The sequence below is a fragment of the Sebastes umbrosus genome, chromosome 7 (genome assembly GCF_015220745.1).
Source record: "Sebastes umbrosus isolate fSebUmb1 chromosome 7, fSebUmb1.pri, whole genome shotgun sequence".
Lineage (NCBI taxonomy): Eukaryota > Metazoa > Chordata > Actinopteri > Perciformes > Sebastidae > Sebastes > Sebastes umbrosus.
Window position 1 is genome coordinate 16,444,707 of NC_051275.1, and position 14,952 is coordinate 16,459,658.

General features: G+C 43.1%; 2 protein-coding genes across 3 annotated transcripts in view; one reads left to right on the top strand and one right to left on the bottom strand.

Moving 5' to 3' along the window:
• ttc9b (tetratricopeptide repeat domain 9B) overlaps nt 1-5,257 on the top strand; it is a 29,748-nt gene extending 24,491 nt beyond the window's left edge. For both annotated transcript variants that reach the window (XM_037774713.1, XM_037774714.1), the window contains exon 3: nt 888-5,257. In XM_037774713.1, the coding sequence (XP_037630641.1) occupies nt 888-979 (92 nt within the window). In that variant the 3' untranslated portion in view covers nt 980-5,257. The remainder of the gene's footprint in view (nt 1-887) is intronic.
• Nucleotides 5,258-8,841: 3,584 nt separating this feature from the next.
• Nucleotides 8,842-14,952, bottom strand: part of map3k10 (mitogen-activated protein kinase kinase kinase 10) — a 35,742-nt gene continuing 29,631 nt past the window's right edge. The window contains exons 7-11 of the mRNA XM_037774633.1: nt 14,735-14,873; nt 13,689-13,801; nt 13,312-13,610; nt 11,925-12,459; nt 8,842-10,987 (exon numbers count right to left, since the gene is read on the bottom strand). Of these exons, the coding sequence (XP_037630561.1) occupies nt 10,581-10,987; nt 11,925-12,459; nt 13,312-13,610; nt 13,689-13,801; nt 14,735-14,873 (1,493 nt within the window). The 3' untranslated portion in view covers nt 8,842-10,580. The remainder of the gene's footprint in view (nt 10,988-11,924; nt 12,460-13,311; nt 13,611-13,688; nt 13,802-14,734; nt 14,874-14,952) is intronic.

A 14,952-nucleotide genomic window follows, 5' to 3' on the forward strand; every position in this document is an offset into this window, starting at 1 on the left:
GCTTTGTTAGCAGTCTTCTTCTTCATTGCCTTTGTTGGCGCATTATTACTACACTTCTTCAACAATGGAATAGCATGGTACTATTAGCAGGACCTTGAACCAAAGTAACGTACTGTAGAGTTTTTCATCTGTTCTCTGATGAGCCACGCACATCAGTCTGAGTCAACAAGCTTGGCCGTTTAGATAAACAAAATAGAGCCGTGTTAACTGAAAGTAGTGTGTGTGTAAAAGAATTGACTGCAGAGCTTCATGGGAATATTTTAGTCTTGTGCCATTGGTTGTTGGCCCACTTCAATATTTTCTGAAATGTCAAAATGGAGAAAATGTATGACACTTTTACTTCTGGCAACCTGGCCACATTTTAGCTCTGTCAAATCGCTGAGCTTTTATTTTTCTGACATTAGTGTATTAAGACCGATCATGTTATCGAGACTAGTCTCAACACCACTTTTTGAAGATCTGGTCTTGGAATCAACCGCATTTTTACTCAGGCTTGTCTCTCTCCCAAACAAAGAGGACTCTGGATTTTTTTTTCCAAGACCACAGCTGCGGGGATATCACTAAATTGAATGAAGAGGCATCTTTATTTGTTTTCTGTGGGTGTTTTTATAGGAATGTGGTTCTTTCATATCCATTCTATTTTTATGTTTAGATCAATTTGAGGAGCGCCTATAGTCCGCATGTTCCACATTTTATTGTAAGTGTTTCAGTGTGCAGTGTGGGACTCGGATTGGTCTGATCTTGGTCATGACTTGGTCTCAGTTTAGGTGGTCTTGACTACAACACAGTCTGACATGAAAGAAGCCTAAATTTAACTGCTTTAACAAATGAAGTTGCATTGATTGAAGCGAAGATGTGACACATCCACTGTTCTTTCTCCATCACAGACACCAACGTGCTGCGGTACATCCAGCTGACAGAGATGAAGATGAGCAAGAGTTGTCAGCGGGAACGAGAGAACAAAGAGACCCAGGGCTAACCCCTCAACCTTTTCACCCTCCTGACCCCTCGACCTTTGACCCCACATCGACCCTCCCTCTATCGCCTCCCGACAGCAGCACAGCCCACAGACAGAAGAGACGGACCCAATCAGCCGCCAGCGATGGATAAAAACAGGAAACATATCAAGCCCTGTCTGCGACCCGACCTCCTTTTCCCCTCTCTTCCCTTCCTCCTCTCCCTCTATTCTCCCTCAGGTGCTGTGGTTCCTCTCCCTAGACGCAGACAGTCTTTAAACAAAAAAAACAAAAAAATGCTGTATTATACTCATATGAACAGTCATCGTGGTGGAACGAAAAAGGAGCTTCAAAACATACATATGAATAATGGACATTTGCGTGGTTTAGTAAATGTTTTAAAGACATGAAAATGCATTTAGTTTCTGCTCTCTTGCTCTCTTTTTCTCTCTGCCTTCTCTCTCCGTCTTATTTCGAAACCTTTGAGGAGAACATCGGGGTTGGGAAGCTCGACCACACCGGGAGGAGGGCAGGAGTGTGTGTGAACCTAAGCAGGGGATAGTGAGGGGTGTGGGTGTGTGACACATATCAAGACCATAGCCCAATTTGATTGTACATCATACCCCAACAGGGCTCACTCAGGCCCCTGACGCAGACTATGGGACAGACTACCACGGGAAACCTTTCGTCGAGTAAAGGAAACGCCTGCCTCTGTGCTCAATCTGTCGCTCTACTGTCTCGTTTTTCTCTCCTGGATGCCATGTATCTCAGTTTCTGGACTGTTTTTTTTTTCAATTCAAGGGCTAATTCAAGTGTTTGTAAACCGTTACTAGGGTTTTTAATTTGCTTTCGGTGTTCATCATACTCAGTAGTAGTCGGTTGTTGATAGCGGTTCTTGCTGTCATCAGGTGTGCTATTGTGGAAACTGGTGTGTCTTCAATCTGTTGCCCCTCCTGGGTCGTGTGTCGTTGTTGAGACTGTCGAAGCCCCCCCTTCCCTTCCCCCACCCCTCTCCCGTTAATGATGTCACAATGGGAAAATAGCCAATGGGATTGGAGTTCCATCAACCCGCCGTTGGCTGGATGGAAATCCACTTTAAAAGTTTCACAGGGAGAAACACTTTCAAATGTCTAAACGGAGGTCCAACCTTTTATCGCTAATGCTGAAGCTTCCCAGACATCAATAACACGGCGATGAGACTCTGGGCGGCGTTAGTGCAGGGAAAACAATCATACACACATCTGTCCTGACAGTCTAGACCGCCGTCTTGGAGCACTCAGCTTTAGTGCACTTCAACAAGAGGGTGCCATTTGAGATTTCTTCCTCTTTTAGTTTGTTGATAGTTAAAACATCTGGTTCCAAACAGGACAGATAACACACAGCATTAGCATTAGACAACGCTACTGATGATACGGTTTGTGGATATCCACGGCTAGCTGTCAAAAGATAACATAAATAATTTGCTTCTCTTGTGACATGTGAAGCCGAATCATTGATAATGCGAATATTGTTTTTTTTTGATAGCTTTACTACCACGGGCTCAAATCTGCCTGCGCTGTTCTGCAGATGGTTGGATTGACGATTTGTGAAAGCATGACCTGAATTTCCCTTCTCTCTGACGCCATGAAACCCAGTTTCCTCTTTCCCGTGTGCAAGCCCACCTCCTGCATGTATCGTGCGGCTCCAGAGAGTAACTTCAGATGTATGGGATAGGGATTATATCTGCTCTATTGCTTTCTGTCATGGCATGCTGCCACGCTGTTCTCTCACCTCTATGTTATCCATTCTGCCCTTTATAGACACAGAAGGTGGCGACAAACTGTGAATAGAATAGGTAGCAAATCAGCCTGTAAAAAAGGGGGTCTTTAATAAATCAGGGTCACCTTCTGCCTCGGCCAAGGTGAGATATAAGAGGTAATTCCACTTCTTATATTTACGTGGAAGAGGAAATCAAAGAAAGATGCTGTAAAATATTTCCCCTCCCTGTTTTTTCAGTGACGTGCTAGGAGGTAAATAGGGACCTAAGTGTGTCAATGGGACTCTGGAGAGACAGAACCATGTGTTGAGGGGACCGGCATGATACAGAGGGGCTCCGGTGGAGGGAGAAGTAGGCCATCATCAGCCCCAGTAAAGCAGACATTACAAACAGAACAGTTTAGAGCTAAATATATGGCTGAAAGTACGTAGACACCTGAACGTTAAACCTGATTGGTGAAGATCTCACACACAAACTTCAGGTATAAATCTGCTACTATAACAATATCCACTGTTCTGGGTCACTAGAAAAGTGCATACATTTCGCACTCTGATGTGATTTCAGACCCAAATAGACTTTTTCACAGCAGGCATTTTGACGTGTCAAACCAGGAAAACACACAGGTGTTACTTCATTGGAACTGAAGCCCACACCAAAAGCACATTAAAGTGTGCGCCCGGGGGTGTTCACACAGTTTTATTAGCCATATAGTGTACACATGATATGAGATTCTGTATATCTCACTATAATGAAATAGTTTCTGTGCATTCCTGGTCTTAATGGCTGTGTTGCAGGAACAACGTTTTCTTAAAGGAAAAGTTTGCCATTTTGGGAAATATGCTAATATGACGCTACAGCCAGCAGCAGGTTAGCTTAGCACAAAGACTTGGAATGGGGGGAAACAGCTAGCCTGGCTCTGTCCACCTACCAGCACCACTAAAGCTCACTAGTTAACACGTTTTATTACACGGCTTTGTTGAATACTCAATTCTGATTGGTCAATCACGGCGTTCTACGGTCTGTTATTTCTTTATAGCAGACCGTTGCTATGTATAACAGACCGTTGCTATGGACATAGTTCTGATGTCGGACTCTGGCGGACCGTTTTTGTGTCAAATTATTGATTTCTTAAGTAAGTAGCCGTGTAATAAGCGGGATAATGTACAGTTAGCGGTTATTGTTGTGAAATAAACACCTTCAGGGTCTTGCATCGGGGTTTGGGGTTTATTTCACAATAATGACCGGCTCGCTGTACATTATCCGTTAAATATCTTGTTTATGTAATCTCTACAAAAACTGACGGAAAGTGAATAAACATATTTCCCAAACTGTTGAACTATCTTGCTGAATAAAATTAATTCGATGTCACTAATTTCTCAGAGAACAAATCACTGGCATAAAGCACCAATTATCATAAAGTCTAAAACATTTGATGACGCAGCTCTGGGGTTGAGACTCTGGCATCCCAGAGGAAATAAATCGACAAACAACAGCGAGGAATGGCACCTGCAGGCTTCGTCTCCATGGCTGCCTGGGCTGAGTCTACTCACCCACGGGCCCCTCGGGGATTGGTCTCCTCCCGTGGTCCTCTCTCCATGGCACCAGTCCGCCATCTCGTTTTTGTCTGGCTGTGCTAAGTCATTCTAGCTCCACGTGTACGACCGTCTAGGGACAACTATAGCTGCACATAAAGCGGGTTCATCTCTAGCTGATCAGTTCTTGATTAATGGCAGAGCTGAGTCCGAGGCTGTTATTGTGAGCATCATCTGTGCGACTAGAGATAGAGACGCCCGATCTCTGCGTCCGTGTAGCTTTGAAAACAAACAACAAAAAGCACAACAACAAAAAAAGAGACGGAGAAGTCAAACTACTGGCTGTGTTTTTTTTATTAGTTTGTTTATTTTTTGCTTTGATGTCATTTGAGGTAAATGTTTGTCAAATGTCAGAGTAGTTTTTGTGAATATATGATACAAATGTACAAAAAAAATAACAAAAATGGAAAGTTTTATGGTTGTAAAGAGCTTTACTTTACTGAATTACTTTATCAACGGAAAAGAAAAGCAAGAGATAGAAAAGAGAATTTTACTATAGCTCCTCCACGGAGCTGCTTTGTGACCGTGTCTGTACTTGTTGGTATTTCTGTTGATGTACCTTTTCATCGAGGGATCCAGAACCGACTCAGAGGATGTGCAATGCCCTTTGACCCCTCCCCGTCCGAATGACCTTTGACCTGACTTCTGTTTCTGAACAGTAACACAGGAGTGAACTCTGAGGACCTTGTATCAGAGCGCAGAGCTGCTCCTCCCAGCCACAGATCTCCAACTTGCTTGTTTCTGTGGTGATGGAGGGGAAAGGAAAGGACATGAAGCTGGGGACGTCAAGGCTATGACTGCGTTTTTGTCCCGCCTCGCTCCCAAAAGGCCGTTTTCCATTCGACATCCAAACATCACAGGCCTCCATCACTGGTTTTATTGAACTGCTAGCCCGGGAATGCACTATTGATTGGTAAATGAAGATTATGAATAAAGTTTCAAACAAAGAGGAATGATCTTGTTGTTGTGTGATCAATGTCTGTTTACAGAATTGCCTCAAGTGATGTCACTTGAGTCAGTGGCGGTTGGAGTCGAAGACTACAAGTTAGAAAACGAAAAAAAATAACCTGGAGGCGTGGAGTAGTATAAGTAGCATAACGAGTGGAGTTGCATTGTGGGTAATGTAGGCACCAGGTTTAGAGAAGGAAGAAGAATGCGTAGAATAAAAAATGACGATATCTCTGGTTCTGCTGCATCAATTTAATATGTCTTTTTAATAGTATTATACGAGTACAATGCTAAATCGGTGGTGTATTACTTTAAAGGGACATTCCTGCAATTTTACACATGAAGATCAGTTTATTTGTCTGCCTTTGAAAACAGTTGTAGGCCTGTAATGTTTTCTGTGGCCCTGGAGGAGTTTTCTAAAGTCGGACTGGAGATTTTCAAAGTTAATTTTGGACTTTAGAAACAGCAGTTGACATGGTCCCTTTAGTAGCTGTTCTGGAGCTTTCAATCACAGATTTAAGTCGCTCAGTGTCATGTATTTGTAGATGTTATTTATTTATTTTTTCTAAGCACTTTAAGGACCTCTCATTCATGTCAGCCTAAGTATTCAACATATTTTCATACAATCCTTCGTATGATATCTTACGAAAAAGTTATTCCTCCTCCTTCATTCGTTTTCCTACCAATGTCCAGCAACACGAGTCAATTTCCGCTCGTTACATGCATACAGTCTTTTCAAAGTAAACTTCCGTCTTCATAGGAAACAACTTGGTTAAGTTAAGGAAAAGATCGCCTTGGTTAGGTTTAGGCAACAAAACTACTTAGTTAGGAAAAGATCGTGGTTTGGCTTAAAATAATCCTGGAAGTGGTGTTACTTAAATACATAAATTACATGACAAATCAACGTTAACCTCTGGTTTCACACGGGGTACGAACACCGGTCTCCTGGGCGAAAGTCTGATGTATTTGACCCACCCATCCACCACGACCTCCTCCCTATGCGGCGGTCGCCACTCTCCTGGTTCATGATTACGTGGATTTCACACAAATTAATTTAGTGAGATATAAACAAATTACAGTGCATTACTTTTTGTAGGTATAACTACGAACATTTATGAGACCAGCCTGAAACACTATGTTCATTCTTGACCTCAGAATTAGCAGTTGACAAAACAATCTCACCTCAAGGTCCAAATAGTAGCTGTTCTGGAGCTTTCGATCGTATCACATTATCTTCATCAGCAGATTTAAGTTGTTCGGTGTCATGTATTTGAAGATGTCAATTTTTTTCTGAGCACTTTATGACTTCTTGTGCATGTTGCCTTGGTCATGTGATACGATTGTCTCAAAGACTAAATCGAACACCCTACATTTCCAATAATGCAACCAATAACACCTTCTTTGTTAGACTCTTCCTGCCTGGTAAACGTCGACGTCTTTCAAACTCCACGACTCTAGTTTAGGCTAGTACTATCTGTCTATTTAAACATCCTTTCTATTCAGTTTCTAAGAGGTCATGTCAACCTTTTCTCCAACGAGAGCTCAAGTTATTCTATCATTTAAATGATATTATTATTATTATTATATTATATCATTATAATATATTCAATACACAGATCATTTTAGAATAAAGCTTCACTCGTGGTTTATGATATGATATGATACGATACGATACATTTTATTGTCCCCTTGGGGAAATTTGTCTTGGACTTAGTGCTTAAAGATTTAGTTCAAGACAAAGAGAGTCCTTCTGCAGATCTGAGGACACACCAACTGGCAGGCAATCTGGTAAGTTGTTCACTTCAAAACTGAACACATAACAACCTCTCTCTATCTCTCTACTTTCATCACTCTCATCCTCTCTGAAGGGACACCAACATTATCACCACCTGAATCTTTATATATTCAGAATATGATGCAATTGCTCCCTGAAACAGAGAGAAAAAAGGGAAGGAAAGCAGGAAACATGGTGAAAAACTGTTGAGGAAATCGTGAAGGGGAAGATGGAGAGGGTGATAAACATGTGAGTCTCTGCTGTTAAGGCAGATATAGAAAGAGAGAAAGCACACAATGTCTTCCTACCAGACAAAATCTGTGTGTGTGTGTGTGTGTGTGTGTGGAGCTGTGAACTGTGAATCTCTTTCTCTCTCTCTCTCTCTCCCTCTCTCACTTCATTTTCAGGCCCATCGTCCCTTTTTTCTGCCTTTTTCTTTGTTGTTGCTTTTAATAGCATCACCATGGAAGTGAAGAGGGGTTGCTAGGTAACTGACTGGCGTCTGGAAGGGTGTTTGATTGGCGGTCACACAGACAGACACAACAGTGGAGTGTGTGAGGACTCGTGTGAGTGTGAGTGTGTGTGTGTTTGCATCACACTGCATGTACACTGGATTCATCTTTAGCATTGTTGTCACGTCAGTGTGAAATATCACATTTTGTTTGGCATTTAGAAGATGTCTCTCCGCTCTAACGTCTCAAATTGAATCTTAAATTCTTGGTTAACTGCGTGGGATGCATGAGAGCACCTTCATCTGCCTTTCATGGTAACTGCAGAGTCAGAGAGAGGCTATAGGAATTCATTACAAGGAGGAAAACAGCAGACTGGGAAATTATATGACATCATAGGCCACAGTGGTGACACCTTGAGGATTTTGTCTGTTACTGCAGTCGCCCTTTGTCTGCTGGTACATGCAGGTAAACATGTTTACAACCATCAGTACTCAGAGTACATCTACTCAAGTACTTGAGTATTTCCATTTTATGCTACTTTAGACTTTTACTCCACTTCATTTCACATTATTATTATAATAATATAATATAATATAATAATATTATAATATAGTACTTCTTACTGCACTACATTTACCGGTTACTTTTCAGATTAAGATTTTATATAAAAGAACATACAGTAAACTCATGAAACCCAACACGTTGTTTGGGATTAAAACAGTCGTTTCAAACCTTTTTGACTTGTAACCTCTTACAATAAAGCATGTCATGTTTCAGATGACTGGGAGTTGTTAGCACAGATTGATTTCCCCTCTAAACTTCGTCAGAGTTTCATTTAAATAAATGTCCGAAGCTCAAAGAAGGAACGAATTGATATTAAACACTAAACTAAATTTGTGTAGCAGAATGTTTTTCTTCTTCTTTCCTCCCATTAATCATCTCACAACCTCTCAGATTCCTATTGTGACCCTTGGACGGAGGTGCGACCCTAAACATATAGTTAAAACTAGCTCCACCTTGACCGGCTACAACAGTAAAATACTAAAACACTAATGCATCAGTATTAATAATCTATTAATGTAATATATAGCCTAACAATATATCCCTCACGGGGGACTTTTTTGGGGTTTTTTGGTAGTTTTGATACTTTGAGTACATTTTTATTTGTTCTTTGAATGCAGAACTTTTGCTATTTATAATTTTTTTTGTATGGTTGTTTTAATTGAATTATTTAATTATTATTACATTCTTACATTGCTACTTTTACTTAAGTCTGAGTACTTCTTCCACCACTGCTCAGATATTATATGATCTATTGTATAACAGAGAGAATGAAAACATAGATGTAACACTGACAATGAAGCATCTTTCTTTGTTTTTTTTTATTTGTCTCTCATTCATCACGTTTCACACTTATTCCTCATTGAACCCAGAAATGTCACAGGTTGAGACTGGAGACAACATGGACGTTTCAGTAAGCAGTTTCCGAGGTTTTTTTTCCTGTTATATTAACAAATATATACAGATATCCCAGGAAGAGTAATAACAATTAATCCTTTCCAATAATAACAATAAATTTAATAAATACTCAGTGTTCTTAACCACACGAGGAGAATGAGTTTGGGCTCATTCTTCTACCGACGGGATTGTCATCATCCCATACAAATAATAACACACACACACACGCATATTCACACACTCACACACACTCACTTAGAGAAATTTGCACTGTCAAGTAAAATACCACCTGCGGCCAAGACGAAACGTTTCGACCACTGTGCGAAAACAACTCCGCAGATAAAAGTTGATTTGTCAGCCGTGAGTAGAGTCCACTGGTCCACAGAGAGGCTGACCGGTTGCACAACAATGGCTCCTAAAGTGCCACCGATGTTGAAGACAACCGGTCAGAGGAGAATGTGAAGCTAACAAACGGTCCAACATGAGGTTGACGTTGAAATCAGGTAGCGTTTTCCCCTCAGCGTTTCCTTATTTTGTGTCCATGTTAGTGGCGTGAGCGGGATCCGTACAGAGAGCTACTGACTGCTAGTGAGGAATGTAAAACGTGTAAAAGACAAACAGATGAGATCTTATATTTTGTGTGTCGTACAGCGAACCATTCACACATAAAACAACATGCACTGAAAAAGCACCGGCACGCAAAAGAATGAACCCATTTTGTTCTTCCACACATGTACAGTAATATATACACATTCACACAGAAAGAAGAGTCTGTTAAACCGATAGAAAAACATTTTTGCTAACAGGTTGTGGTTGGGATGGTGCAAGCACTGAGAAAATAAACTCTGTTTCTTTTTTTTTTTTTTTTTACTGTACAAGGCTGAGGAGTCCACCAGTGCTGTGAGAAAAAGGCTTTTTCCTGTCTCGGTTCTTGGAGAGGGGAGAGGACGACGACCCCCATGCAGAGAGATGACACGTGTGAGGATGAAGGCTGAGTTTATGGGAGATGTTTGTGCACCGGTGGAACAAACGGCGTGCAAAATAAGAACAAAGACACTCTTCCAGTAAGAATTTGAAACAGTCCAGCTCCTGTTTTTGTCAATGAAACACTCCTGAACATTTAGGTGAAATGTGAATGAACATTTTTTCTTTGGAGTGAGAGATGCAAGCAGAAAGTGAGCAGCTACACAGACAAAAGCACAGGCAGATGAGTCGGAATGAACAGTCAGCAAAGTCAAAAAAGGTGGCTTTTAAAGTACTTGAATGGCTTTTGAAGGTTGTGAGTGTGTCTTGGTGGTCCTTGGGCGCTAAGAAACAGGTAGAGATGGCTTCCTAGGAGGGAAAGAAGTGTTGGGTAAGGTAGGTGGGTGAGCACACTACAAGGCTGTTAAAAGGCCTCTGGGGCCCTCAGTGTCGTGCAGGTTAGAGAGCACTACCAGGGAACGGCTCACTGTGAGGGTTTCACACCTTATCAGGACACTAAGAGGACACATAAGGAGGAATGGCTTCCAGTAAGTGCCTAAAACGTGACAAGTAGAGGGATGTTTTTGCAAACTTCAGTGAGTGAACTTTGCTCGGCTCAGACATCATCAGTAGGCGTTCAGCCCACGCTCTAACGTCCTGGTTCGAATGCAGAAAAGTAGACTATGAGTTCTGCTGTCCACACAGAGTGGCACGCTTCCGCTGTCCACATAGAGGGATGGTCTGGTCCGAGCTCTGGCCCTCCACGTCCATGTCCATCAGGTTTGGTCGCGTGGTGCCGGCGCTGGCGCTGCTGTCCCCCGAGCCGAGGGGGCTGTCGCAGCTGCTGCCCGGCGATGAACTGAGGGTCCGGGACAGAGAGCCCAGCTTCCAGGGGTCGGCTCTCATCTTGGCCGGGGTGGGCCGCGGCCGGGGGGCGAACTCCAGCGTCTTGGGTCTCTCCGGGGGGCTTATGAGGGAGACAGGGACCGGGTCGGGGATCGGTGGAGCGGGGGCTTTGCGCCGTTGAGGGACCGGGAAGATGATGGAGGGGTCCGGGAGGCGGGGGATGTCCAGTTTGTCTTGCATACCTGAGGAAGACAAGAAGGATTCACTGTTGGTGTTCAAGCAAAAATACGAAATATTCTCTGATTCTAGCTTCTCAAAATGTGAGGATTAGTTGCTTTTCTTGGACATGTATGAAAGTAACCTTAACATCTTTTGGTTTTGGACTGTTGGTTGATGAAGATTTGCACTATTTTCTGACAATTTACGGACAAATAAATTCATCATCCATCATCCGCTTATCCCGTTAGGGGTCGCGGAGGGGCTGGAGCCGATCCCAGCTGACATTGGGCGAAGGCGGGGTACACCCTGGACAGGTCGCCAGCCTATCGCAGGGCTGCGGACAAATAAATGATTAGAGAAAATAATCTGCAGCTCTATATCAGTTAATGAAGCATCAGAGGATATACCAGTGTCTGTTAGCCTACAATCTGTGTCAACCTAACAACGATAAGATGAATGTGTTTTTCCTACATTAAAGGCAAAGTTATAGTAAATGTACTTGCTTTTATATAGCGCTTTTCTAGTTTTCCGACCACTCAAAGCGCTTTACACTACATGTCAGCATTCACACACATCTAAGGTGCCAACTTTGCCCATCAGGATGTAATCTAAATACTCATTCACACACCGATGGCTATGCCTTCAGGAGTAATTTAGGGTTAAGTGTCTTGCTCAAGGACTCATCGACATGTAACCCCGAGCAGCTGGGGATCGAACCACCGACCTTCCGATTGGTAGACAACCTGCTTTACCCTCTGAGCCACAGCCGCCCGTAGTTATTTCAGATAGGTAATCTCTGACATTTTTCATCAAAGTAACATTAACGCTGACGTGGTTTAAATCAGGAACCAAAAATTTGAAGTACTTGAATCTCCAACATCCAAGACTCAACTTCCTGCATCCCTGTAGTTCAGACAGGTTGTAAAAGACATTTTCTAATCTACACCATTAGTCCCTTACCTTTGCTAGCAGTGATGTGTGGCGCCCCCGGTGGAGGAGGCATGGGCATGCTTCCATCTGACGGCGTCCTGCGGTGTCCCATAGTGTGCGCTCGGGGTCGTATCGCCCCGTCCGAAGGGGTCCGTCTGTGTCCTCTGTTCAGGGCCATCGCTGCAGACACGTGGGTGGGCGTGAGCGACTGGTTGGGCTCCTTCTTGAAGCTCTCCGCCCGCAGGTCCAAGAGCGGGTTGAGGGCAGGGGCTGGCGTCGCTGCTGGGGTTTTGACCCCCGGGGTCAGGGCGTACTCGTCTGGGTCGGAGGGAAGGAGGGACTTGGTGGAGTTGCAGTCAGACAGAGAGGACAGAGAGAGGAGTGTGACGGAGGGAGATGGGTCCATGCAAGGGAGCGTAGAGTCGTGATGTCTGGAGAGGGAGAGGGAGAGGGAGAGGTTTCGGCTGGGTGGGGAGGTGCTGCGACGGAAACGTCCCGTCCTCTGAAAAAGACCCTCCTTCTTCTTGCGCTGCTCCTCTCTGAGTTCCTGTTCGTCCTGGAGCACCTGACAACAACATCAGATCACATCAACAAGCTGTAAATAGGTTCACTATATATCACTTCCTCGCCTTATTAGAGCAACTACAGCAAAAGATTACATCCAAATCATTACTTTCATTGATCCTCTCGCTGTACACTCTGTGACTTCTTTGGTAAGACCCTCGTTTGCTTCGACAACAGACGGAAAATCCTCAAAACACAGAATCAATAAAATGCTGGAAAGCGTCCACGCACACCTCGGTTTATGCTGACTCGACAGCGTAGCACAGATAATTTGGCAGCTTGCTCATTCTGTTTTATCTCATCCCAAAGGTGATCTATTAGTTTAAGATGAGGAGACTGTATAATCATGAGGCGAGGCCTGCTCTGTGACACGGTGCTTTATCCTGTTTGAAATATTTATCTGAGAAAGTGTCGACAGCATAGAAGTGTGTCTGCCTGCAGGAGGATGCTGTTTGTTTCACCTAATTAAAGGAACAAGGAATGTGAGGATGAATGTATAGCATTTCAACGCAATTTAAAACTTTATTATCCAAAAAGGGATATTTTGTTTGCAGACAGGCATATAAAATAAAAAAAGACCCAATAAAAACAAATGGAAAACAATAAAACCTCACATACTGGAGAGATCTGGAGGAATAAGAAGAGAGATATGAGTGGAAATAACGACCGCTCCTAAAATAAAACTAAAACCATGCAACATATAACCTGAAATATCAGCTAAACTACTGAAATATTGTAAAAATACCAAAACGATATATTTACATTTATTTGAATATAGTGGCATATGAAGTAGGCGATTGTTTTGTGTGTTTCACAGTTTTCTCTCTCTCTGTTCTTTCTGTTGTTGTCTCACCTGTAGTTTTCCAAGCTGCAGCAGGTCTTGTCCAAGGGCAACAGACGCGAGCAGAGAGGCACAACCCAACAGCAACATATCACTCTTCTTCCTCTGGCTGCAGCGACGGAGTGAGTCCTGGTTGCTCACCCCGATCCCCTGCCCGCCGGGCCCCTGACAGGTGCTCGTATTACCAACAGCAAGCAACGTGTTTGGCCCCAGGCTGCTCCACAGGGACCCTGAGTCCTCCACAGCCCCGTTACTGTTGGTCTCTGAGGGCAGCAGGGATCCTGGTGACTCCTCGAACTCACAGCACTCCTCTGTTTAAGAGAGGACATAACAAAGGGTTAAGATGTCTGATTCTTGTCACTAACTTACAATGAAAACTAAAGACTCACCCATTTCATTGAGGCTGGAGAAGCCGGCGGTCATGGGTGCATGTTTGGGGGACTTGCCCAGATTTGGTGCACTGGATGACCAAACTTTGCATCCCTCCCCCAGTGACTTCAGTCTGCAAACAGAAACCACGATGTCAACACACCACCAACCACAGGGGCCAGTTGCATAAAAATAGACCTACAGTAGTCTTTAGCTTAAATAAAACTTTAAGTCAGACTTGCTATAGGCACTTAAAGTTATCTGTTACTTAAAAAATAGCTAAAAATAATGCATAAACAGTTGATAGTATAGTTAAAAGTTAGCTAAAAGCAATGGATAAACAGTTGAAATGGTTGGCTAACTGACCTTTTAACAGAAGCTCTCACCTCAGGCTTAGCCAGGGCGAGAGGTGGTTAACTTTCCCACCTTAAATTAAGTCAGTCTTAGTATTTAAGCAACAGACAGGTTTAATTAGACTAGTCAAACCAGACATTTAAGACCAGTTTAAGGCCCAGACTAGTCGTAAACTAACTTCCAAAACATAAAACAAAGTAATCAACCATCAAACCTACGATATATATTTTCAGATTGAAAGAAATAAGAACCAAAAAGGTTTATGTCAGGTTAGGACAGCCATCAAACACAACATTGATTTTTTTTCTCCACCAGTTTTCCAGAGATAATTGCTCTGCTTCTGGCCGGTCCACACGCTGTAATGACATATTGATTGAAAGCTTTTGTTTCTCTGTGTTACGAGAAATAATCTTTCCAGAAAAATATGAGAAAAGGCAGTTCCTTCTCTCCTGTGGAGAAAAAACGGCTCTTACGATACTCGTGGTTCTATTTTTGTCACTGCAGTTTTATCAGGTACATTGTGTTCCTCCTAGAAAACGCTGCCCTACTGGCAGAGATTACTGATTAAAATCTACTCACGTACACAATGAAACATGTCTGAAACTGATCCTAAAAGAATCTGTTTGTTTGTGTAGTAGGTAAAGGTGTTGTACACCATTAAGTCTTAATGATTTCATCAGGTATTTTGCATTCATGACTGACGTAAACATACTTTTCCTCCCCGCCGACCCTCTCTTTCTGGAGGGTGGAGCTCGGTCCCCAGGTGCGTCCTTTCTTCTTGCTGGTGGACAGGTCCTCCTTCTTACACACAGCACTGCGACCCCACGTCTTACTGCCATCGCTCGGCGTCACTGAGGGACAGCCAGATAACATTACACTCCCACATCACATTCTCTTTCTCTCACACAGGATGCTTTTGGACTTTGGGGT